General features: G+C 34.8%; 1 protein-coding gene across 2 annotated transcripts in view; it reads left to right on the top strand.

Moving 5' to 3' along the window:
- Positions 1-27,878, top strand: part of PIK3CA (phosphatidylinositol-4,5-bisphosphate 3-kinase catalytic subunit alpha) — a 79,381-nt gene that overhangs the window by 23,274 nt on the left and 28,229 nt on the right. The window contains exons 1-5 of one of the 2 annotated variants that reach the window (XM_030330626.1): positions 11,044-11,563; positions 24,008-24,435; positions 24,983-25,192; positions 26,816-27,066; positions 27,607-27,852. In XM_030330626.1, coding sequence (XP_030186486.1) covers positions 24,084-24,435; positions 24,983-25,192; positions 26,816-27,066; positions 27,607-27,852 — 1,059 coding nt within the window. In that variant the 5' untranslated portion in view covers positions 11,044-11,563; positions 24,008-24,083. Of the gene's footprint in view, positions 1-11,043; positions 11,564-24,007; positions 24,436-24,982; positions 25,193-26,815; positions 27,067-27,606; positions 27,853-27,878 lie in introns of those variants that run through there. The other variant, XM_030330625.1, reaches the window with a different exon arrangement.

Consider the following 27,878-nt stretch of genomic DNA (forward strand, 5'->3'; position numbering starts at 1 on the left):
TACAGAAAGAAATAAGGAAAATCCCCAAATATGTAGAAATTAAATAATGCATTTCTAAGTAACCCATGGGTGAAAGAAGAATTTACAGGGGAAATTAGGAAATATTTTTACCGAATGAAAATAGAAATACAACAACATATGAAAATAATCAGTATATAGCTAAAGCAGTGCTAACAAAGAAATGTGTAGCTTTAAAGACCTACTAGAAAAGAAAGGTCTAAAATCAATGATCTAAGCTGCTGCTTTAAGAAGCTAGCAAAGAAAGAGTGAATTAAACCCAAAATAAGTAAAAGAAAGGAAATAATAAAGATCATAGCACAAATCAAGGAAATAGAAAATAGAAAATCAGTGAAAAGCTGGTTCTTTAAAAAGTTCAATAAAATTAACAAACCTTTAACTAGAATGATCAAGAAAAAAGGAGATGCAAATTAACAATATTAAGTATCTATTTTATAGATACTTAAAAATATAATAAAGGAACATTATGAACGACTTTACACCAACCAATTTGATGACTTAGATGAGGTGGAAAAATTCCTTGCAAAATTCAAATGACCAAAATGGACTCAAGAAGAAATAGAAAATGTAAATAGACTTACATAAAGAAATTCAATTAGTAATTTAAAACCTTCCAACAACAAAAAAAATCCAGACCCTGAAGGCATAGCTGGTAATTCTGACAAACATGAAAGAATTAAAAATACCAGTCCTACAGAGATTTTCAAAAAATACAGGAGTAAAAAATGTCACAACTCACTTTATGAGGCCAACATTACCCAGTTACCACAACCAAATGAAGACATTGTGAGAAAAGAAAAATAGTAGCCAATATTCCTCATGAACATAAGACACAAAAACCCTTAACAAAATATTAGCATGTTAAATCTAGCAGTATATAAAAAAAATAATACATCATAGCCATGTGGGATTTATCCTAGTAATGCAAGGCTGGTTTAGCTTCCAAAAAATCAATTCAATGTAATATACCATGCTACCAAGATAAAGTTGAAAAAAATATATTTGCATCCCAGTAGATACAGATGACAAAATTCAGTACAGACTTACAATAAAACCTCTCAGCAGAGTAGGAATTGAAGGCACCCTCCTTAACCTGATAAAGGATGTTTATGAAAAAACCATTAACATACTTCATGGTGAATGATTTTATGCATTTCCACTTTAAGATCAAGACCAAGTCAAGGATGTTTGCTGTCACCACTTTTATTCAGTATTACACTGGAGGTCATGGCTGGTGCAGTAAGGCAAGAAAAAGAAATGAAAGGACATACAGAATAGAAAGAATGAAGTAAAATTATTATTCACAGGTGGCATGTATATAGAAAGTTCTAAGAAATCTGCAAAAAAGGATGAGTATGTGAATTTACAAGGCTGTAGAAGATTGTTAATAAACAAGAACTAATTGTATTTCTACATACTAGCAATGAATGATCCAACAATGAAATTAAAAAACAAAAAACCACGGTAATATTGTATAATTACTTAGAAATGAATTCAACAAAAGATATGCAAAACCTTTACACTGAAAACTACAAAGTATTGCCGACAGAAATTAAAGAAGACCTAAATTAATTGAGAGATACACCATGTTTTTGAATTGGAAGAGTAAATATTGTTAGGGTGGCAGTTCTCATAAAACTGAGCTATAGAGTGAATGCAATCCCAATCAAAATCTTGTCAGTCTTTTTCATAGGAATTGGCAAAATGATTCTAAAATTTATATGGAAATGCAAAGGCATAAAGTAGCAGCAAAAAAAAATTTAAGCACAGTCATCTAAGGACTTAAAATACCTGATTTTTAGAATTGCTATGAAGCTACCGTAGTCAGAATGGTTCAGTATTAGCATAACGATAGACATATAGATGAATGGAGGAAATTTGGAATCTAGAAATTGAACCATACTTAATAGGATAATTGATTTTTTACAAAAGTACTAATATAATTCAAGGGGGAAAGAATAATCTTTTCAAAAAATGGTTCTAGAATAACTAGATGTCCATTTGGAGAAAACTTTTTTTTTTTTTTTTTTTTTTGGAGAAAACTTTTTTAAGTTCATTTACTTTGAGAGGGAGAAAGAGGGAGAGAGGCAGACAGAGAGAGAGAGGGAGACAGAATCTTGGGCAGGCTCTGCACTTTCTACAGAGCCCCACGCGGGGCTCAAACTCACAAACCCTTGAGATAGTGACCTGAGCATTTGGAGAAATTTTTAAAAAGATCCTTAACACAATCTTCACACTAAACCCCAAAAATTCATTCAAAATGGATCCTAGACCTAAACATAAATGGTAAAAATGAAAACATCCTACTAAGTGAAAGAAGCTAGACACAAAACATTGCATACTGAATGATTTCAGTTATGTGAAACTCCAGAATAAGAAAAAACATACAAAGACAGAAACCAAATTATTAGTTACCTAGGACCTAGGGTAAGAATGAAGATTGAGGATTGACAACAAAGGGAGAAAACTTATAGGGGTAGGTAGCTGTTTTTAACTTGATTGTGGTGGTATTTTTCACAACTGTTACACATTTACCAAGACATATTGAACCAAATTTTAAATTACCTCAGATAAATAAAAATACAATCGTGTTGTTTTAAATTACTACTGAAAGATTAATTAAAAAGTTTACCACTCCTCCTTCCTCCCATCCTGTCCCCTAAACTTGTCTTGCCTTAAGTAATTCTTCAGGAAAACCACTTTCAACTATTTCAGCTGCTCATATTTACCACTTATAATAATGGGGTATAGTGCTATCTCTTGGTCCACCAATATTTGACATCCATTAATTTCTTCTTATAACATGATTTTACCTCTTTTAATGCCTTACTTTGCCTTATCTCATGTCCTAGTATATTATTTCTGGCTAAATATACACTTAGTGTTTTTATTATTATGACCACATAATATTATTCAGTAATGAAACAAATAGTGCATGTGGTTATATCTCCAGTAATGAAACAAATAGTGCATGTGGTTATATCTTTTATGGTACAATATTTTTGTTTTTATTGTTTAAATTAATTACCTCATTTAAAAAATTTGCTTAGTTAAACCATCATATCTGAGTTTCTTCCCACATGCTTCCAGCCTCTTTGTAATACCATTCACCCATGAGATAGTTTGGTTATTTTCCAAAGATAACCTTCCTAGAGACTTCAGTTTCTCTGATTTAATCTTGACTGCTCCCTAGGTCTGTTTCACAGCTGTTTCGGTAAGACTTCTCTTTGCTCTCATCCTGGAAATTCCCTACACCTGCTTCCTGTGTTGCAGCCTCATTTCCTGTACCCTGTATCTTCATGGTGTATTCCCTCATTTACAGGAGCATATCCTTTAGTGGCTTCCTGAAAAGAGATAACTGAGAGGTAAATTTTTTGAGATTTTTGCATACCTGGATATGTCATTTTCTACTCCTACAATTATGTGATATTTTAGATGAGTGTAGAATCCTAGATTGAAAATCATTTTTACTCAGAATTTTTACAGTATTCTTTCTTCTGGTTTCCAGTTGTGCTATTTAGTGGTCCAGTGCCATTTCTGGTTCCTGATCTTTTATTTATTTATTTTTCTCTTTGGAAGTGTTTATTATCTTCTCTTCATGCCTAGTATTCTGAAACTTTAAAGCATTGTATTTTTCATTTATCGTACTGTGCACTATGTAGGTCCTTGCTTCCTGCCGACTTAACATCCTTCAGCTCTTGGAAACTTTTTGCCTTTTTTGATATATTCTCACCTCTGTTTTCATTGGTCTTTCTGGAATTCCTACAAATCAGGTATTAAACTTCCTGGATTTCTTTTTCTAATTTTTTACCTTTCCCTTCTATTACTCATCTCTTTCTCTTTTTTCTGCCTTGTGGAAAATTGCCTTGACTGTAACTTCAAGTTTTCATTGAACTTTTTCTCAGCTCTTACTGTCTAATTATTCTTTTCTTGTTGATTGCTCATCTGGTTAATGATAATAGTATTTTCTCTTAGAATATCTTAGTTTTCTTGACATTTTTTTCTGTTCCATCATTGTTTCTCAGCACTCCTATGATGTTTTGGTCTCTGTCTTTAGTATTGGAGACTTGCCTGAAATGCATAAGAATTTTTGACTGTCATTCATATTTAAAAGAATTTAAAGGCTGGTGGAAAATAGAGTTTGAGAGCAGAGCTCTTGTCTGTTGGTGGACCATGCTCTAGGAAATCCCTAAATGTCATGATCTTTCTCTGGGTTAGTCACTTTTGGATCCTTTTCTGGAGAAAATTTATCATCTCCTGTGTAGAGCTGCAAGTGCTCTTGAGCCATACTGAAGAAAGGGGCTTCGAGTCTTTTTTATATTCTTCTGGTTTTAGTCACAACTTTACCCTTATCTACTTCTGTGTCTATTTAAGTCCAAAGTCCCTTGGGTTTAATTTTTCCAGAAACTCTACCTTCTGAGTTCTGAAGGATTGGGAAGTCATTGACTACACTAAGTGGACTTAACCTGGAATTCTAATAGCTCCAGGTATCTCCTAGCTCCAAACCTTTCTGAGGTTAAGAATTGGCTTGCTTCTTACCTATAGGCACTTAAATTTAATATTCCTCATCTCAGTGAGCATTCTCTCTCTCTCTCTCTCTTTTTTTTTTTTTTTTTTTTTTTTTTTTTTTTTTTTTAGCCTGTCTATATGTTATGGTTTAGGGTTACAGTTTTCTGGCTTTATCAAAGAAGGTGTTTGTTTACCTTATTCGGGAGTGATTGGAGGCACAGAGGTTTTTACCCTGATATTTTGAAATCAGAAGTCTGATTTTTTTTTATTGTTTTTAATGTTTTATTTATTTTTGAGAGAGAGAGAGACAGAGCATGAGCAGGGGAGGGACAGAGAGAGGGAGACACAGAACTGGCAGCAGGCTCCAGGCTCCACAGTCACCACAGAGCCCAACGCGGGGCTCGAACTCATGAACTGTGAAATCATGACCTGAGCCAAAGTCGGAGGCTTAACCAACTGAGCCAACCCAGGTGCCCCTGTTTCTTCCCTTTTTATAAGCACACTGTTCTACAGCTCTTCCTCAACCTCCTTGTGTATTTTGGTGTTCTTTTCATATTAGTACACATAGATCATCTTAATAGCTGTGTAGGATTTCATAAATTACACTACTATAATTTACATAATTATTACCCTATTAATATGAGGTTGTTTCCAGTTTTTGCTTTCATGAACATTGCCTCTTTGAATATTCTTTAACCTGCTTTTTGGTAAATTTGTACAAATATATCCATATAATAACTTCTACTGGGAGATTGCCTAGTCTAAGAATATGTACATTTTAAATTTTGAATCATATTGGAGTGCCTGAGTAGACCAGTTGGTTACATGTCCAAGTCTTGATTTTGGCTCACATCATGATCTCACAGTTTGTGAATTCAAGCCCCACGTCAGGTTCTGTGCTGGCAGTGCAGAGCCTGCTTGAGATTCTCTCTCCCTCTCTCTCTGCACCTACCCTGCTTTCATTCTCTCTCTCTCTCTCTCTCTCTCTCTCTCTCAAAATAAATAAATATTTAATCATATTGTTAGAATTGTCTTCTAGAAAGTTTACATTTCCACCAACTTTCTAAGAGTGCTATTTTTGCAGTCATGGGTTTCATCAAGCTTAATTTTTTTTTTCAATCTGATAAGTAGAAAATGGGAATATATCATTGTTTTTATTTTCATTTTAAAATTATTGCCTTAAGCTTATCCCATTTAAATTTCCTTTTCTGCAAACTATTTGCAATGTTTTCTTATTCATCTTTTTCTTACTGACTTGTCCAAACTATTTGTAAATTACCAAAAATAAATTAGCCTTTTGTCCTATCTGTTGTAAATATATCTTTACCAGTTTGCCAGTGGTCTTTGAATTTGGTTTGTGGTACTTTTGCCAGACCAAAATCTTTTACTTTTATTTAGTCATATTTATCCACTTTTTTCCTGTATGTCTTCTTGGTATTATACCATTAATATGTAAATAAACCATAGTTTTCCTTTATATGAACAATAACCAATTATATAATGGACGAGAAGAACTCATTTATAAAATTAACAATAAGATCACTTATCTAGAAATAAACTTAGTAAGCCATAGCAGAACTTACATGAAGCAATCTTTTAAAACTCTACTGAGAAGGCAAAGATTTCTTGGACAAGACACAAGAAGCACTAAAAAGAAAATAAGATGAATAAGACTTTATCAAAATTAAAATTTTTTGCTCATCAAAAGACAGAATGGGAAAAAAAATATTCTCAGTTTTTACTGAGTGACAGAAGTGACAAAAGAACTTACACCAGAATATATAAAGGACCTCTGAAATCAACATTATAAAAAATCAACTACCAAATACAAAAATGCATACTCAAACAGACATTTCACAGAAGATAAACAAATGGCCAGTAAGCACATGAAGAAATTTCAACATCATTAGTCATCAGTAAACAGTAAAACACTATGGTTTTAATTTGTAGAGGTACCACTATATACCCACTAGAATAGCTTAAATGGAAAAACTGATACCACTAACTAGTTATGAGGATAAAGAGCAACTGGAATTCTCACTTATTGCTGGCAGTAATGCAAAATGGTCAGTCACTTTGGAGAACTGGTAGGTAGGTAAACATAATGTTTACCTTATGTATTGAGAGGTCCCCAACACCATCCCCAGGTTTGTTTGCTAGCCAAGAGGACTCATAGGACTTGGTGTGTAATCATATGTATGACCAAAGGGTACAAACCACAGTCAACAAAAGGAAAAGGTACATGGGGAGAAATCCAGGGGAGATTACGTGCAGGCTTCCAAGGGCCCTTTTGTAGTGGAGTCACCCAAGGTAGACTTAATTTCCCCAGCAAGAAGTTGAGACAACATGTATGAAATGTAGACAACCAGGAAAGCTTGTTGGGTTCAGCACACAAATGTTTTGAGGCTGATCCTTCTGCCCAACACATACCCAAATTCCAGAAGGCAAGCAGATACTCAATATAAACCATATTGTTTTCATAAACAGGTTAGGCACAGTGAGCCACTTTTATCAGTTAGGGAGTAAGAATTCACTAAACTCCTTGATCCAACTTCCTAAATACCAGTCAAGGGCCAACTTTGCAAGCAGGCCTTCTTAAGGACAAGTAGTCAGTCTGCATACCTTACAACCCAGTATTTTACTGCTGAGTATTTACCAAAAGAAGTGAAAGTATATGTCCACTAAAACAAAAAAACTAAGAATGTTCGTGGCCAAAACTGGAAACAGCTCATATATTCAACAATTGGAGAATGGATAAATGAGCTGAAATATATTTTGGTCTGCTACTTGGCAATTAAAAAGAATTAATTGGTCATATATCAACAGCATGCATAAATCTCAAATGCAGTATGTTAAGCAAAAGAAGCCAAACACAAAATAGTATATACACTGTATAATTCAATTTATATGAAGTCAAGAACCTGCAAAAGTGACCTATGATTACAGAAATCAAAATGTGATAATCAAGGGGCAGAGAGAGAAATGAATTGGAAAAGAGCATGAAATAATGTTCCGGGTTAATAGATATGTTCTATATCTTGGTTTGTATGGTGGTTACATGGATATAAAAAGTTGTTGAAAGTCATCAAACTGAACACTTAAGCTCAGTTAAGAACACAGTGCAGTTCACTGTGACTTAATTACAGTACAATTAAAAAGTTATTACTAAGGAACATTGAAAAACAGAAAACTGTAAGTACATAGTTGGATAGGAAGTATGCCTCCCTAAACTAGTAGAAATCAGAGTTTCTCAATCAAAATACCAGTTTAGCTTTGATCTTTGTTTTGACTTTAACAAAATGAATCTGAAGTTAATTTGGAATTAGAAACCAGGTTTAATGGGACTGAATGGAAAGCATTTGGGCTGAATTGAAAGGATAGGTATGATTGAAATGGCAATGAATAGGAATAGAGGTAGGAGAAAGATCATGGACCCTTTTTCCAAAACCAAAAAAAATCTGTAAGGGAAAATGATTGATCTAGAAAGCTTAGAGCTTGGAGTGTGGGGGGAAAAAGAGTAAGGGGGGGGGGAGCATAGTTGTAATGGTTGGTGAGGCTTTGAGTTTGAACTATATTCTGTAGATGCTAGAAATTCACCGTATTATTTTAATTGAGTAGTGATGTGATTAGGTAGATGTTTTAGGTAGCCAGTATTCCTCACACTGGCTAACTAATTGGGGAGGGAAGAAACTAAATACTGTGCTTTCACGGCTTTTTGCCTTAGTTCATACAGCACTTAGACTGCTGCTCATTTTGTACCAGTCAGAAATCCTATCATTCATTAAGCACCTTTCCATTAAGCGCATACATACGCTTTGTCCTGTAATTACTATATTCTGCTTTTCAGATTGTAAGGTATTAGAACTCTATTCTTTTCACCTTCATTTATATACACATATGAATGATCTTTTCCCTCTTCTTTTCCATCAGTCATCCCTTCACTTTAATTGCCAGTGTCTTATAGATAGCAATTACTTTATGAAGGCTTGTTGAATTAGAGACCTGTCATTGTTCCATATGAGAACTCATTAGGGTTTAGAAGTGATAGAGAAGATGCCCCCCCAAAGTGATGCATTTGAGGGTGATTTAATGGGTGGAAGTGACATCATGCAAGAGAAGTTGAGAACTCCAAAGGGTCCAGCCTTGGAGATTGAGAGAGTGGTGGTGTCATGAATAAACAGACTAAGAGGTACCAACAAGAAAAACAATTAAAAGAGGCCAGGAACATATCCTAGAAAGATTATTTTGACTTTTATTGGGGAAATTTGGGGGGAAATTTTAAATCATTTAAAACATCAATAGTTCCTTACCTTTGTAACTTTTACCTTTCAATTATGAAGATATTTTAAGACAAGATATAGAATACGAACCTGAGAACTTCCTAACATTTAACATTATGGAAATAATCCACTTTTAGACTGTTCTCTACATTATTGCAGTGACTTTGTAATAGATCACTCAAATAGTGAAGGGGAGGTAGAGTGTGTGTGTGTGTGTGTGTGTGTGTGTGTGTGTGTGTGTGTGTCTGTATTTTGTCCTGGGAAGATGACATTATGATTATGACAGGACAGAACAAAAGAGCAGTACTGAAAATAGTTAGATTAAAGGTTGTTTTTCTGTCACCACACACCAGATATGTAGAGTAGTAAAAGCAGACAGATGGACAGTTCTGCTAGTTTCGGAGTGTTCGAATACAGAAAAGAAACATTCTGTTCCATTTATTCAGAAAAGGAATTTCTAGGCTAAATTACTGGTTTCAGTAATAAGTTTCATATTCTGACCAAAGAAACATTTTTTTTTTACCCTGGGGATAATGACTCATGCTCTTCTCAGAATTTTGCTTTTGTGTAAACTAAAGTGCAGTCATAAATACAGCACTGTTATTTGGATCTTAGTGCTAATGATACCATTGTGAGAGACTAGTGATGGGTAAGAACACTAGTATTGTAAAGCCAATTGAAACAAAGGGACCAAGCACAGGTTTTAATTAGCCGATTCCTAGGGACGTTAAAGTAGATTTTTTTAAACTAATAAGCTAATTATTGTGGTTTTGTTAATTATGCTTTAAAAATAGAGCCCATACTTTTATCTTAAAAGAAAAAAAAACATCATTTTGAAGTTGAGACAAAAGGTGAATTTCTGATTTCCAGTACTGACACTGGGAATACTTTATAGAATTTTTCTGTGCCTTTTTTTCTTATGCCCCACCAAATTGGTATGAGACTATCAAACTGTGATCCCTTAGACCATGAAGCCACTGTCAAATGATAGGAAGTATAAGCATTGACTAGATGAAGTTAAAAGTTTAGACAGTCCAGTTTTAGTTTAACCTTAATCTTGCAATTTTAGAAATAGCAGTTTGAATGTGCTCTTTACCATAATAGATGCTCTCACTTTAAAATTTCACCTAAGCATTCTCCATCACGTATCCATCCCTGTAGTAAGCATTACTGAGCACAGACTCAAAAGTCCCTTTTATCATCCCCCACAATCTCTCTCTTTGCACACTCATTCCCTTTCTTGAGTATTACTCCGTAGTGAGGGTCCAGAATTTTAGCCCCTTTAAATTTTCTTCTTCAAACTTTCTTACATCTTTCTCTGTGCCTTTAATTTCAACAAGATTACCTAATACATTATAATGTGTGAAGTAGTTGTTGGGATAATAGACAGTTTAATGACTTAGGTTAAATAACTAGTTCCTGTCAGTTGATACATTTTCTAAGGAAGCAGTTTAACTTAATGAATTATTATAAGGTATTTTTTATTGTTTAAACTATATACCTTAAGTGGTCAACTGGTGACATTGAACATCAATGAATAAAATAGAAATACTGTATGTACTGATTGCTTATGTTGCTATTTTTACACATTTACACCCATTTCAATTTGTCATTCTCATTGCTCTCATTTTAAGGTATAGCAACTATAGGTTCCCAGACATATGGTGTATTATACTATATTAAGTATAAGTTAACAGTAAATGTTTAAAATGCAAAGACCATCTAATATATCTCTTTCATCATTAAATGGATTCTGAAGTACTGTGCCCATATTAGAGTGGCTGAAAAAAAAATGATTTTTAAAAATGTTTGTGCTTCCATGCCTCCACATTGTTGTTGCTATCACTCATAGAACTCTTCTGTTCACATGTCAGTAGGTGATGCTTGTGCTGAAAGTAAGCCCCTCTCTCTCTGATTGCACTTCTGGGAGGTCTGTGTTCCTTTGCTTGCCAAACAGCTATTCTGCATTATTTAAAATTTTGCTTTAGTGAAATAGCCTTTTTATAAGAGATCAAATATTGAAGGATGATAAATCATGATTAAAGTTGGTCAATAATTCAGTGGAGTTTTTTGCCCTTACTATTAAATACTAAACTATTCTGTTATTGCCAGAAAATGGAGTGGATGGCAGATTTTGGGTTTACAATGTTGAGTTGGTCAAAAATGAAAATAATACTCCAAAGCAAAGAGACCTTCTGTGAAATAAATCTGGTGAATATATTCGGTCTGCTAGTACCCCAGTCAAAGCTAGCTCTCCTTATTGGACTGGACTAGACTGAACATTTACTATTTTGTCACTTGGGGGTTCTTTTCTCTTTGTCTGTGGGCACAAACTACTCATTCTGAGGAAGACAGAACAACTGGATCTACTGAGAAATCTGTAGCTAACTCAGGTCTCACTTTATAATGGCAGTAGACTCATCTTTTCACCATTGTCAAGAAAGACCATATGGTTAATTGGTGGAGTGCAGGCAGGTTTTAATGCATCTAGACACTAGCAGGCTACCACCAGAAGGAATAATACTTGACTAGAAGCCCCCGTAGTAATTAAACTATGTCTTCATCCTGTGACATAAAGAAATAAGATAGCTGTTCATTCTTGGTGAATGTAGAAAACAAAAGGGAACGCTGTGAAGCACGTGTTTTCCCAAAGTTCATCCACCCTCACCCATAGTAGCAGGAAGACTTGGAAGAAGATTGTTAAAGTATTCAAAGCCATGGAAAGGCTTGTGAAGCAATTAAACTATACCGGATAAGTAAGTAAGTAAGTAAGTAAGTAAATAAATAAATAAATAAATAAATAAGTAAGTAAATAAATAAGAAAAAGTCATTTGATAAACTTTAGGAAGGAAGTTTGTGGCTTACGGAAACATTTTGTCTTCAGTGTGTTACAGATCTTTAAAAGAATAAAGTCAAGTGAGCTGGAAGACATATTGCTAGGGTTACCTTTTGCTAGATGTTCTTAATTCAGATGTTTAATCTGGATATTCTTAAACTTTTTAGTGAATTTATCCAGCTAGGACCTGAATAATGTACTCTTTTGTCTCTTCTTTTTCTGTAAATCACTAGCAGCTAGGAAATAACAGTTTTACAAATCAACCAAATCCAGGATGGTGTTAGCTTCTTTAGGGCAAGAATGAATGAAGTTATTTTTGGTGAAGTCCCCAGGCTTTTGAAAGAGAGGGGAGAGTTAGTTTTCATACAAACTTTAATCAGAAAAGTTAGAGTCCTTTTATACTCCTTAATCCGTCAATCAAGAAAGAAACAATGTGTGGTTGGCAACATCTATGTAATTCCAAGTAATATATTGATATTCTTCCTGAAGTAGATAGGACATGAGTCTCATTTGTAAAGGGAAATTACAAAGGACTGTGAGCCCCATATTTTGGGTATCATCAGTAATAAGTTTATAAACTTACTTATGAAAGGTTAATCTTTCAGGCTCTTTTCTCTTTATGTTCCATGGGAGCTAAAATATTTGATTAGCAGGAAATTAGAGTAACATTTCAAGAACCCCTCCATATTTTGCATTTCCTTCCTTCCTTCCTGGGCTGGTCTCCATTGATCTGATATTGGTTAAATTTTCATGAAGGCAATCAGGTGCATAATTAAAGTTCTATTTTCCCTGTATTCTTGAAGAATACTCTTGGCCCTTCAATGTAGAAACAGCCATAAAATTTAAATACCTTAGGGTTATTTCTCTGTTTTATATAAAGATACTAGTTTGTAACCATTTATAAGGAGAGTGTTTTTTTTCCTCATTAAAAACTTATCCTCCAATATGAGGCAGCTGACTTTGACATTTTGTAAATAAATTGTTCTTATGCTTAAAAAAAAAATTATCCTCCACATTATACCAAATTTCCTTTAAGTGAACCAGATAGTCAATTACTTAATGTAGAAGATGGGCTGTGTTGTTGGGTTTTAGCCCAAAAAGATCATTCCTGCCCATTTTCAGTCAAACCAAATATGATTAAAAGGCATTTTTTTTTTTTAACATGAAGAGAAATCAGTGGTATGGTCTATGTAATTCACCTTCACTTCTCTCTTTTCCTAACTGGTATTTTTTTTCAGTCCAAGAGCCAAAAGTATTTGGAACTATGACTTTGCATTTTTGTTTCTGTTGCTCATTCCTTTTTGTCTGTTTTTCTTTAAATAAGAAAACCAGTATAATCTCATGTATGAATGTAAAGAAGTAGATTTTACAAATTATGTATAGCATAATTCTAAAATAAGATTTTTTTGGCATGTAGTTCTATATGTTTTTTTTCTTATGTCTCTTGCTGACTTGTGTGATTGTTTTATCATTATTGAAATATGTCAGATACCCATTTGATGCTTATGCTCTGCTCAGAGTGTACAAACTGAGTTAAATAGATACAGGTCTCATCCTTTAGGCATTTTGCAGTTCATTAAGAATACAGAGACAAGGGGCGCCTGGGTGGCTCAGTCGGTTAAGCATCTGACTTCGGCTCAGGTCATGATCTCATGGTTCATGAGTTCGAGCTCCGCGTCGGGCTCTGTGCTGACAGCTCGGAGCCTGAAGCCTGCTTTGGATTCTGTGTCTCCCTCTCTCTCTGCTCCTCCCCTGCTCACACGCTGTCTCTCTCTCAAAAATAAATAAAGATTAAAAAAAATTTTTTTTAAAAGAATACAGAGACAAATATAAAGATGAGGACAGGAACATGTCTACAGATATCAAGTACATAAGCAAAATACTCTGCAGCAAAAATTTTTTCATAATTATGAAATCGGCTTGAAACCATAAAGTTCTGGCCCTTTTCTGGACCCATGGATCTTGATAGAATTGATCCAGTAGATAAGAGAGGGAAATTTTATTGAATTTTCATACTCTAAGCACTGTGCTAAGGATTTTATATGTATTATTGCATTGAATTCTTATAAGTCACTGTGGGATAATAACTTTTTATTCACTTTGTGCAAATAAGAAAACTCCTGGGGAGGTTTTATGGACTGCAGAGTTCTCCAGAGGGTCAGTAGAGCTGAGGATGATGGAGCAGTGATCTGAACCAAAGCAGAAACATTGGTTAGGCCATTTCTGCTGTACCCTTAGAACTAGACTGCTCTCATTTATGTTGTTTTCTTTGCTGTTAAACACTGAATAATACCATAGTTGAAAAAATGTAGAAGTTTCCAAAATGTTTTCAGGTCCATTGATTGTTTGCTCGGGGTATTAAGAGTTAAAGCTCAAGTCACTGGTTAGATTGTCTTTATGGAATCATTAGCTTTGTCCTTTTCTTTGGGCAAAAGAAGTCACCCTTCATTCTGTCCACCTGTCTTATCAGTACATGCCATCAGTCACAAGGTGTGCTGGCTAATAAGGAGGAACCAAAGAATTATAGCAAAAATATACTACTACCAGAAAAAACAAGGTGAGGGGCCCCTGGGTGGTGCAGTTGGTTAAGCATCTGACTTCAGCTCAGGTCATGATCTCAAGGTTTGTGTGTTCGAACCCCACATCAGGCTCTTTGCTGACAGCTCAGAGCCTGGAGCCTGTTTCGAATTCTTTGTCTCCCTCTCTCTGTGCCCCTCCCCCACTGGTGCTCGCTCTCTCTCTCTCTCTCTCTCTCTCAAAAATAAGTAACAATTAAAAAAAAACAAAAATTTTTAAAAAAGGAAAATCAAGGTGAAATATTAATGAATTTTTATCATTTGAAGTACTAGTCATTGTTTCAGTTCTATATTTTGAAATCATAATTTACCACGTACTGCCATCTTGATCTAAAAAAGTAAATGGAGTTTCTAAAGTTGCCTAATATACCACTGACCTCTGACTGCCTGCTGCTTGTTTTTTGTGGAGATATAATAATCTGCCTTTACTCCCTCACAAAGAGAAAAGAAATGTTTCCTGGAAAACTATGTCATTGTGGAATCATTTGTCTTATTAAATTGTATGATATTGTGAAATATCTCTTGTATTTTCCACATGGTTTAACCACATTTACCTTTCCTCATAATCGTATCTATCCCTTTGTCATCTCTATCTGTGAATATTTAGTCTCCTTTTGAGCTTAAATTTTAAGAAATTGTATTCTACCACACACTAAAATTTGAATTTTTAAAGTTCAAATTGGTAAAATTAGTGATTACATGTTTTGAGATTTGGTAAGGTTTCTTTACATATCTATGTAAAATATGGAATTTAAATTAATTATGTAATAACCTAAGATCAAGTATTTGTTAATCTATACTTCACTTCATTAATGGCTCTTGTGCTTGTTTACCTCATTTGATTCTGCTATTCACCTTGGATTCTTTTAACCCACCTAAATAAAGTCCTTATTCACATTTATTGATAATCACAAATCTACATTGGCATAGGCATTACTGACTTAGACCTTCACTGTTTGCCGTTATTTTTAAAAAAATCCATTAGCACAGACCCTTCCTAAGCCCATCTATGAACCTCATATTTGGGAACCCTTGTTTTAAATAACCCATTAAATCTCTCAAGTGTATTTCACAGCACTGTGAATTTAATAGTGAAAATGAATTGTATGCCCTTCTAAAGGAATTTGAATTTTCTACATACCAGTCATGAGAACTCGATTTTCCACCCCCAAGTTGTTAAGGTCTGTGAATAACTAAAAGAATGAGTTAAATCTGTTTTCTCATGGTCAGCTTGTAAAGGTCAGTAAAGGACAGCATTTTGAAAGAAGTGGATAAAATACATCCTTCCAGCACTAGTGTATATTACAGCTGTCCCTTTGGATTCACTCCAACAACAGCTCAGTGACTCTTGGAGGAAGAGAATTTTAGAGGCCCTAACCGGGGCTCATGAAGAATTATACCAAAAAACACTTGCTTCCCATGCATGTCCACTGCAGTGAAATTTGTTTAAAATCACGCTTCTTACCCTTCAAATCCAGTTAGTCTTTCGGTGTTTTTGATTTCCCTTTATCAGGTATCTGTGTCCATCTCTTCTGTTACTATTGGTACTTCTCTTTGTTTCAGGCCCTTGTTACATTTTCTCTGGGATAACTTCAACAATTTAATTTTCCTGCTTACTTCTTATCCTCTAGGGCTGTGGTGACCCAAAAAAGACCTTATCCTGGAAGAGTCCATAGTCTAGTAGCAAGTCAAACATGGATATGTTTAATAACTTTATTAAGAATAAACAGTCATAGATACATATGTAAGAGAGTGGGTAACATTAAGAAAGAGAGTAACTAAATGGAAGTATTTAAAGTAACTTTTAAGGAGAGTAATCAGAGTATAGAATTAATAGTCTAGATTTTCATCATGTTCTTTCTGTAAAAGTACAGAAGTTTTTTATTTTGTTTTATATCAGACTAAAGTAAGGATTCATTTGGTAATTAAAAACAGGAAAGCATGTTTTCTAGTTAATGAGCAAATAAAAAGATGGAACTGAACTAGCAATAAAACTACTTGTTAATGTTTCCCTGTTGATCTCTCTGAGAATGAGGGGTGAAAATATCTTGTCAACATATATCCAAATACACTTACTGGTTTATAAATGTATCCATTAAATCAAATAGCATTGGCTAAATGTATCAGTTAAATGAGAAATAAGTATTTGTAAAACTTTTGGTCATTCAGTAAACACTTACAAAGCTTCTGTATTTGTGGAACATAGATCTCTAGGAAACACAAGCTGCTTATTTTAGCAAAATTATGGCTGTTTGAGGTGATTAAGCTGCCAGTGGAGTCAGTATAGATAACCCCCTAAATTTCCAAGTGTACACTTCAAAATAGCTTTATTATTTCTGGTGACTTTTAAAAAAAATTATTTTAATGTTTATTTTTGAGAGAGACAGAGACAGAGAGACAGAGTGTGAGCAGGGGAAGGGGAGAGTGAGAGGGAGACACAGAATCCGAAACAGGCTCCAGTCTTTGAGCTGTCAGCACAGAGACCAATGCAGGGCTCAAACCCACAGACCATGAGATCGTGACCTGAGCCGAAGTTGGATGCTCTACAGACTGAGCCACCCTGGTACCCCGTATTATTTTTAATGACTTTCTGATGCAGATGTACTATTGATTATTTTTAAAACAATTAAATGTGTTTAAAACATACATTTTGAAATTGAGACCTGAATTAAAATACCTAAAATATACTTTATATTTTAAAGTAATCAAGTCAGAAAAGGTCTCTGCAGTCTTAGGGTGTGTTTACAGAGATTCATAATTCACAGGTACATACTAGATTTTGGTTGCTGCATTTTGAGATGAGTATTAGCAAAAGAATACTTTAAGTATTTAATATTTAAGTATTAAGTATTTAAGTATTTAATACATTAAGTGATGACAAAGAAGCTGATGATAAACTATCTTGCTTGAATTATGGCTAAAGGAATTGGAGGTAAAAAGACCCAGAAACAATTCTAACATGACAAGCATGTGAAGAGGTAGAAAAGACAGAAAGTATGGAATGAAGATTAGAAATAATAATGTTTAGAGATAACTTTAGAAATGCTCCACAAAAAATTCTGTATCAGGCAGTGAGCTCCCCAAACTGAAAATATCCAATTAATTGACTTCTGAGATACTTTCCTACTTCAGGATTTTGACCTCACTGGCTTAAAATTAATGCTTCCTCTCCACCTCAGCCCCAAAGGACTTTGAGTGAAAGTATACGATTATGGTAAAAAAAAAAAAAAAAAAAAAGGCAGGGTTAGGGATGATTTATTAAGCAACATGCATTTAGAAAACTCTCCAGTTGATATCGGGTTAATTCTGATAACTTATCAGAGATCAGCAAACTTTTTCTGTGAAGGGCCAGATATTAAATGTTTTAAGCCACATGGTCTCTATAGCATCTGCTCAATTCTGCTGCTATAGTGGGAAAGCATTATTTACAATATATAAACACAATTTATTGGATGTATTCCCATTTAAATTTATTTGCAAAAGCTGATGGTGAGCTGGATTTAGCATGTGGGCCATAGTCTGACAATCTTTGCCTTAAATGATGAAACCTGAAAATACCCTTAGATTAATATAAGCGAGGAGAGGCTTTGAATGTAGGAATTTTAAAAAATTGTCAAAATGTCATTGTCTTCTTAGACTGAAAGAGTGCACATCCGATGTTTAAGTTGAATTGTCCAATGAATTAAGAAACCTTTCACCATAAAAGTCAAGTGACAATGGAGAATCTGACACTATTTTCTGCTGTTCATTTCTGCTGCTTATTTTGTGCTTAAAGTTGTCTTTACTCCACCTGAGCAAACCCATCAATCTCACTTGGACTGGTAATGAACCTTCCAAGAACCAAAGACTTTCAGTGCCTCCTGCCCAAACACAGTAATTTTTAACAGTAATTTTAACACCGGGACAAGGAAGTATACAAAAATCTCTGATATCTGTTACATATTTTGTGCTCCCAAGTTTGTATTGCAAAGGTTCTCGTGTCCTCATTTGGTCTGTTGGTCTCTAATGTATAGACGGTTATAAAATGGTAGTCAAGTGTTGATGCTGACCAGAAATGAATAACTGAAGAAGAGGAAGCTACTATCACATGCAGGCAGGCCACAGCTGAGAAGTAACCATTGACTGCTAGAAAACAAGGAGATGGGGACATTTTTAAAAGCACCATCTCCAACCTGGGGTCATTGGGTTTAGGGCCAAAAATACACTCAGAGTATTCAATAATGTTGAAGAGCTTTGCTGTATTGTGTTTCAGAATAGCACAGTAATTGGTTTTATAATGAAGACTGTAACTCATCAAGAAAAGGGTAAATTGTGGGGGTGCCTGGGTGGCTCAGTTGGTTGAGTGTTTGACTCTGGATTTTGACTCTTGATCTCTTGGCGATCATGAGATCGACACCCCTGTCAGACTCTGTGCTGAATGTAGAGCCTGCTTAGGATTCTCTCTCTCCTTCTCTCTCTGCCCCTCCCCTGCTCATGCACGTGCCTGCTCACTCTCTCGCTCTCTCAAAAATAAATTTAAAAAATTAGGATATGTAAAACCAATTTATTTCCTAAGAATCCTGAATACTTGTTGATTTTTCAGTATATGCATATTTAATCCTGGCATTCTGAACTCAAAAGCCCAGTAGAGTATTAGTTTTATAGTGATTTGTTGCCCTCTATTGCTTTTCAAATAAGTTATTTTTCTTTGTAAATAGATTATGCACTTACATTTGGATAAACCTTCTTTATCAGCAATTGGTTTTTTTTCTATAAAGGCCCTTTTATTTAAAATGTTATATATGGGGGCGCCTGGGTGGCACAGTCGGTTAAGCGTCCGACTTCAGCCAGGTCACGATCTCGCGGTCCGTGGGTTCGAGCCCCGCGTCGGGCTCTGGGCTGATGGCTCAGAGCCTGGAGCCTGTTTCAGATTCTGTGTCTCCCTCTCTCTCTGCCCTCCCCCGTTCATGCTCTGTCTCTCTCTGTCCCAAAAATAAATAAAAACGTTGGAAAAAAAAATTAAAAAAAAAAAATGTTATATATGTATATACACTGATTTCTTAACTTTAGGGATTTTTTTGTCCAAATTCGGGGAATTGAGAAGGTATGTTTTTGTACCTTGATTTCATGCTTATTTGATTATATCTTGTATTTAAAAAAATTCTATACATATATATGAGTGTGTGTGTGTGTGTGTGTGTGTGTGTGTGTGTGTGTGTATATATATATAAATACATTTTTTTTTTTTTTTAGAGAGATTGAGAATATAGGCTGGGGAGGGGCAGAGGGAGATGGAGAGAGAGAATCTCAAGCAGGCTCTGTGCCCAGTGTGAAGTCCTACATGGGGCTCATCTCACCACCAGGAAAACATGAGCTAAGCCAAAACCAAGAGTCATACACTTAACCAACTGAGCCATCCAGGTGCCCCTGAAAAGAAATATTTTTTAAAAATCTGAAATTTAAAATCATGGAAAAAAGTGTCATAAAGTTCTTTATTCAAAATACTTTAGAAGACTCTGTTTTACTTATAATGTACTACATAAAATTTAAACTCCTTAACATGGGGTCTGCCCACCTTTCTGGCCCCTGCCTACCTCTCCCATCTCCCTCCTGTCACACACCCTACCTATTCCCATGCATTTCAGTCTCAAATAATGAAAAACTTGTATTGCTGGTAACAGGCTGTGTCCTTTCAGTCTGTGACTTTGCACGTGTACTCTTGTGGCAATCTAAAATGCTTTCCTCATCCATCTCACCCATGTCCAAGCTACCTTCTGTGCAAAATCCCTACTAATCTATAATATTCTCCTTAAATTTTATCTTGCTGGTGCCTTCTCTAACTTCCTCAGGCAGTTGGGACAATTCCTGTGACTCTTCCAAAGTGCATGTTCTCTCTGATAACAACTTTTCTATTTTCAAAGTTGTTTTTAACTTCATTCCCCAATAAACCATGAGTCCCTCAACAACCAAAGAGAACACATTTTATTTACTTTAGTTTTCATAGCATATTTAGTCTAGAGCCTAGCACAAGTAGATATTTCTCAAAAAAAAAAAAAAAAGGTGGAGGGGGAATAACAAGGGACAAGGGATTCCTTACTTAAGCTGTAGATGGCTGTACCATTTAAATAGGAATATTAGGAGTCTGGGGAACTAGAAACAGCTACGAAGGTGCCAGCCTCTGAGCCACTCAGTACTATTCCAGACTTGTGTGTCAGCTTTGCATTGCCAGTGCTACCTTCAAGATTCAGCTCTTGAAACTAGCAGTGCTTTATAAGGCTCATTTACTTGCCTCCCTAAGAGAACTCAAACCCCTTTTTCCATCCCCATCTGGTACCATTCCTGGATAATTCATAATAGCTTGAAAAGATAGTGTGGGTGTACTTTACAGGTTTATTAGTAATATTTAACACTTATTGAGTGCTTACTGTATGCCAGTCTCTTTGCTTACATGTTTTTCATATATTGCCACATTTAATACAACAATTTGATGAATTTTCTGCCATTATGCCAATTTAGCAATCTAAGAAGGGGTGGAAAGAATGAAGTTCAGTGAGATGAATTAAACTGCCCAAGGCAGCTACTTACTAAGGCAATGAGATTTTTTTTTTTAATGTTTACTTATTTAATTTGAGAGAGAGAGACTATGCGTGAGCACAAGCAGGGGAGGAGCAGAGAGAGGGAGAGATTCCCAAGCAGGCTCCATGCTGTCAGCGCAGAGCCCAACATGAGGCTCGTACTCACAAACCATGAGATTGTGACCTGAGCCGAGATCAAGAGTCAGATGCTTAACCAACTGAGCCACCCAGGCACCCCGCCCTCCCCACCCGACAGGGAGAGTTTAAATCCTGTGTAACTTCAGACCCATTTTTCTTATTCACCACCAATGAGTATCACCTGGCTATAACTGAAGCCCAAACAGCAGAATGGTCATAGTGTGCACTTTGAAATCATCTAGACCTGGCTTCAAAATCCATAGCAAATAACTTCACATCTCTGGCCTTCAGTTTCCTGTAGGTCATTTTACATTATCATATGTAAAATGGTAATGCCTATCCTGAAAGGGTTATTGCCCACCTAAGTGTATGATATATGCGGACTAACGGTAATGTTAGTTCCATTCCCTTCTTCTACGCTTCTGTTTATGTGAGCTCTGAGGTAATGGTTTGTACAGAATAAGGCCTGATATAAGACAAATAAGAAAGTTAGCATCTTCTGTCTTCTAGTTAGTACTACCGTAGTGCCAACCAGTGCCTGGCTTCCATGGTCTCCAAGTGTTTTATGACTATGATCACATTTACTCTTTTAATGAGAAGAGTGTGTCTTGAATATTTAATGGTTGTTAACTGCCCATAAATATACCGTAGTAGGATAAAGATTAGAATCCATGATCTCTCTACTGTACTAGACTTCTCTCTTGGTAATTCTTAGGGAACATATGAGATTCTGAGATGTTATTTATTATATAAAATAGGTGCCCCTATGATTCCATACCATGGACCTGTTATTACTATTCAGCAAAGCAAACTATAAACACAGCTGCTGTTTTAGTGTGGCTTGTGGTTTTGTTTTGTTTTTATTTGAACTTTTTTATGCAGGCAGATCATCATTTAAAAGTAGTCATTTGGCATTTCCCTTGCATTCTTCAAATTTTTTTGTATGTTTTAAAAAGCTTAGCTTAAGTCACTTCTATAATTATGCACACAGATTGATCCATCTGGTCTTTTTAGTAACCAATGAATTTTCATTTAAAAGTATAGGAAATAGAATAATTATATTTTAAATCCTATAACTTCAGTGGGACTCTTTTATAAACTTGAAGAAACATTTTCAACTATTAAAAATAGTTTTATATTCTTTACTGTCTTCCAGTTGATTTCTGTATTTCTAGAGATGCGAGAGGGCTTGAAATTTCTATTTCTATTTTTTTTTTTTTAATTTTTTTTTTCAACATTTATTTATTTTTGGGACAGAGAGAGACAGAGCATGAACGGGGGAGGGGCAGAGAGAGAGGGAGACACAGAATCGGAAACAGGCTCCAGGCTCTGAGCCATCAGCCCAGAGCCTGACGCGGGGCTCGAACTCGTGGACCGCGAGATCGTGACCTGGCTGAAGTCGGACGCTTAACCGACTGCGCCACCCAGGCGCCCCTCTATTTCTATTTTTTAACTCCTTCATGTGTTAGAACTCTAAAGCATACTGTAAGCACTTGTCTGCAACTGACCAGTGGAAATGTGTGCCCAAAGTAGGCCCTATTGCCCTCTAGCTCCTACTGGCTGTAAGGTGAAAGAAAGATGGATTGTAGGGGGCAAACCTAAATCTAGAGAGACAATTTAGGCTTTAGCAGTCTAGACAAGAAATAGTAGTGGCCTGACCCAGGGTACCAAGACTGGTAGTGGAGTATACAGATTCAGGGAATAGAATTAACAAAGTTGATGGGCATGACATACAGGAGTCAGAGAAAGAAAGTTTCTGGATTTAATTACTTGTGATTTTAATTATCCTATACCCAACAAACACATAATCTTCATACTGTTGACTTTGCCTTGTAAGGACAAGGGCCATGTCTGTTTTATCCCATTATCATATTCCCAGGACCTAACATGGTCCTATAGAATAGCCCCAGTACATTTTTTTTTTTTTTTTTAGCCCCAGTACTTTTTTAGTGAATAAACAAAGTGTCATTTATGGCTGTTGTCCACAGTGCCTGAAGTTACCTGAGCCTTTGGTTCATTTCTCTAGCCTGACTTTCGTTTCTTTTTTATTTCTTTAGTGTCTCTCACTTTACCTTTTTTACTGCCTTTACAGTGTAGCTTACTGAGTAAAAGAAAATATAAACATAAGTAGCAAGAATGAACTTGTGCTTTGTGGGTTTTGTAGTATCTTCTAAAGAATCCCCGAGATTGTTGACATCTTTAAAAATTAGGGCTTCTAATCATAATACTACTTAATATTTTTAAAAATATTACAACTACTCTAACACTGTACTAACAAAGAGAGTCAGTGGGTCTCATTTGTGTGTAGATCAATTCATTTCAATCATAAGTATTAGTGGGTTATTTGATAAAGTAGATGAATCATTCAAATTCATCATATCTCAGGGAAAATGCATTGATGACACTTTATATTATAGTGAATATATACCTAAATTATACTTTCAAAGCAGAATGGTCTATGAAGTCACTTAGACAATAATCAGTACAAAGAGGGAAATTACAAAGATTAATTTAAGAAAAAGACTAAGCCATGTAATTTCCCATTACCACAGAGTGCAGATAGGGAGTGAAAAGGAAGATTTGACTTCTCTCGCCTTTACTCATCTTTAAAATGAGAGCAATGGACCCATGATCTAAAAGATCCTTTCCAGCTCAGATTCTCTTGCTCTAGAAAATAGAAGAGAATGATAAAGGTGATATGTGATGGGAATTTTAGTTTCAGTTACAATTTACTGTTCATTCTTCCCATAGCTTCAGCTCTGTCTGATAAAACCTGACTTCTAAAAAATCTAGTAAAATAAAATGTTTTTAGTTAGTGATTTTATTAAATATAATTAAATTCAAGTGGTTTTTTGGTTGTTTGGTTTTTTTTGGTTTTTTTGTTGTTGTTGTTGTTTTGTTTTTTTCTAATTTCTGCTTTGGAATCAGTTCCTTCAGCCTAATTTGGAGCAACAGTCTCCATTAAAATATTTAAGATAAATACTTGCCCTAACAATTCAAACTACAGAAAAAGTTTTTACATTTAGTAATGCCATAAATGTACTCTTCTATAGTTGTTTTTGTTTTAACATATGTTTTTCCCCCCCTTCGGTTTAGATTTCTGCTTTGGGACAGCCACGCATCTAATTCCTTAAAACAGTTTTATATGTAAAACTTGTAAAGGATCAGAACAATGCCTCCAAGACCATCATCAGGTGAACTGTGGGGCATCCACTTGATGCCCCCAAGAATCCTAGTAGAATGTTTACTACCAAATGGAATGATAGTGACGTTAGAATGCCTCCGTGAGGCTACATTAATAACTATAAAGCATGAATTATTTAAAGAAGCAAGAAAATATCCTCTCCATCAACTTCTTCAAGATGAATCTTCTTACATTTTCGTAAGTGTTACCCAAGAAGCAGAAAGGGAAGAATTTTTTGATGAAACAAGACGACTTTGTGACCTTCGGCTTTTTCAACCCTTTTTAAAAGTAATTGAGCCAGTAGGCAACCGTGAAGAAAAGATCCTCAATCGAGAAATTGGTATGACACAGTTTTTAACTAAATGGCATTGTCGTCCTATTCTAAAAGCAAATAACTATGAAACTTAACTGTTTTCTCATTACTAAAATATTTCTGTCTGAATCAGTTAATTACCTTTGTAATCTCAGGTAAATAGATTTTGAAATAAAAACCATTACAAATCTATAATAATCTTTTGATTATTTGGCTAAGAAACTATTTTTAATACCTTGGTGTTAAATTTTTCTTTAAGAAATATCATTTGTAGGGTTGGCTTAGATTTGTTATAGTCCAGTTTTGTTGTATTACTCTTCAAAAAAAAAAAATTACACGGATGTTTGCTACCTCTGATCCAAATCGCTGAATATATTATGTTCTGTATGTTAAAGATATTTGAGTCCTTGTCAACTCTTACTTTACTATATGTATTTATTAAAATTTCTTTAAACCCAGAGAGACTTCTTTACTCTATTGTGATCTTCCAGATCTGTCAAATTCCCCATTTGTAAGAAACATGTTCATACTTTATGTTTAATAGAATGTTATATTCTTTATGTAATTTTTTAAGGTTTTGCTATTGGCATGCCAGTGTGTGAATTTGATATGGTTAAAGATCCAGAAGTACAGGACTTCCGAAGAAATATTCTGAATGTTTGTAAAGAAGCTGTGGATCTTCGGGATCTTAATTCACCTCATAGTAGAGCAATGTATGTCTATCCTCCAAATGTAGAATCTTCACCAGAACTGCCAAAGCACATATATAATAAACTAGATAAAGGTAAGAAAATTGTCAATCTACCATAATTGGTTACTATAATAAAAATTTCTATCTGTGCCTATACATTTGTACAGTCTTTTTACTAGATGCTGGATGATAAGCTTCTTGAAGGCAGGGACTGCTTATGCTGACAAGATATAGCTGATTGCCAAATACATATGTATGTAATGAATATTTATTGATTGAATGAATTGTGTGCATATGGTGCTGATCCCTTGGTGAATTCTGTATCTTAGAATAAAACTAAAGAACTTTGATTGTGAAATTCATTATTACACAGTTAAGATCAATTATCTTTTTACCAAAAAAATTATAAATAGAAATACTTTATGAAATTTTGGGAAAACTTTGCACATTCTTGTTATCTTTTATCATATGTAGAAAGAAAAACAAATTTCTTAGTGGTAAATGCAATAATTAAATCTGATAGTGAATAATATATAGATTGACTTTTGATACTTAATGAATCAATTTCTAGAATTAAGTGAACATGGAAATTTATAAACTATATTATAGTTTGGGAAATGAAAATATCATTGTATCAGATAAATATCTGTATTTTCCAAGATAACAAAGTGAAGGCTTCAATTTGAAGTTACAGAATAAGTTAACTCTCACACACAATTAAATACAAAATTTTGATAGTAGAATACGTTAAGACATCTTATTACTATTCCACCCAAAATATTCAAAGTAGTTTAATGCAGTATAACATAAGATCTTCATTTGAAAATCTTCTCTACTCTAGTATACCTTTTAAAATAGAATTCTCTTGGGAGCACCTGGGTGGCTCAGTGAGTTAAGCGTCCGCCTTTGGCTCAGGTCATGATCTCATGGCTTGTGAGTTCAAGCCCCGCATCGAGCTCTGTGCTGACAGCTTGGAGCCTGGAGCTGCTTCTGATTCTGTGTCTCCCTCTCTCTCTACTCCTCCCCCCTGCTCATGCTTTGTCTCTCTCTCACAAATAAATAAACATTAAAAAAAATTTTTTAATGGAATTCTTTTTTCATTTTTTTCCAACATTCTTTATGAAAATTTTCCAACATGCAGAAAAGTTGAAAGAATTGTACTGTGAACACCCAGACCACTCTACCATCGTTTAAATCTTTCCATTTTCATCATCTTCCACCCTTCTCCCAGCTTAATTTATCTTAGAAGGAAAACATTTAAAGATTCATACTCTTTTTCTTCCTCCACCATCTTTTCTTTTATTCTGATTCAGCATTTTCTTCATGTCTCCATGATTCTTTCCCATAGTTGCCAGAAAGTCTTCTGTATTTTAAGTACTGTTGAACCTTTGATAGCATCATAAGTCACTTTTCACAGGGGTTGTAGTCATGAAGTATGTCATGAAGTTTAGAATGGAAATTAGCTTGGCCTCAGGTACTTGTGACCCACTAATCACAGTGTTGGGTGCTTGCCATAAAACATGAGATCTGAGCATGGTCTGGCAGCCCTATCGTATTTGAAGATTTATGGTTTCTACCTGATATTTACCTGTACTTAATTAGTTTGATTATAAGTAATTTCCGATTTTGATTAGAATAATGGTAGTGCATATTTTTTGAAATCTGTCAAAAGAAATTTATATGGTGATTGCATCTAATAATGTTTTCCTGTTACAGGGCAAATAATAGTGGTGATTTGGGTAATAGTTTCTCCAAATAATGACAAGCAGAAGTATACTCTGAAAATCAACCATGACTGTGTGCCAGAACAAGTAATTGCTGAAGCAATCAGGAAAAAAACTCGAAGTATGTTGCTATCATCTGAACAACTAAAACTCTGTGTTTTAGAATACCAGGGCAAGTATATTTTAAAAGTGTGTGGATGTGATGAATACTTCCTTGAAAAATATCCTCTAAGTCAGTATAAGGTGAGTAACAAGCTTCAAAGATATTAAATTTAAATTTAAAAGTTGGGGCAAATATCTGTGCTTTTAGGACATACTTTTTGAAAATTCAGTGATTAATGTTAATGAATGGTATTCATATGTTTTTTTTTTAATACTATAATTACTTAACTTGAGAGATTGATGATGTGTTTAATTTGAGAGAATAGATGCTTTTTTTCCTTTAGGTTTTATGTATTTAATATTTGAGGCGTGACTGTAGATATATGGATAAGCTGATTAAATTGTTTATTGTGATATAAACAGTGTTGGTGCATCACATGCTCAGTTGGAAGAGCATGTGACTCTTGATCTTGGAGTTGTGAGTTGGAGCCCCATGTTGGGTGTAGAGATTACTTAAATAAATAAAACTTAAAAAAAAGATATAAACAGTGTTTTCATAATGAATATCCTTTGGTCATTGTTTTTAATTCCTTTTTTTGTTGTTTTTTGCTTACATGTTGCTTTTAAAATGAAATACCTTATAAGAAATTACTTCTCCCCTCCCCTCTTCATCTTTTACAGTACATAAGAAGCTGTATAATGCTTGGGAGGATGCCCAATTTGATGCTGATGGCTAAAGAAAGCCTTTACTCCCAACTGCCAATGGACTGTTTCACAATGCCATCTTATTCCAGACGCATCTCCACAGCTACACCATATATGAATGGAGAAACATCTACAAAGTCCCTTTGGGTTATAAATAGTGCACTCAGAATAAAAATCCTTTGTGCAACCTATGTGAATGTAAATATTCGAGACATCGACAAGGTGAAGTCAAGTGTTGATGCTTATTA

This window comes from Lynx canadensis, chromosome C2 (genome assembly GCF_007474595.2).
Source record: "Lynx canadensis isolate LIC74 chromosome C2, mLynCan4.pri.v2, whole genome shotgun sequence".
Taxonomy (NCBI): Eukaryota; Metazoa; Chordata; class Mammalia; order Carnivora; family Felidae; genus Lynx; species Lynx canadensis.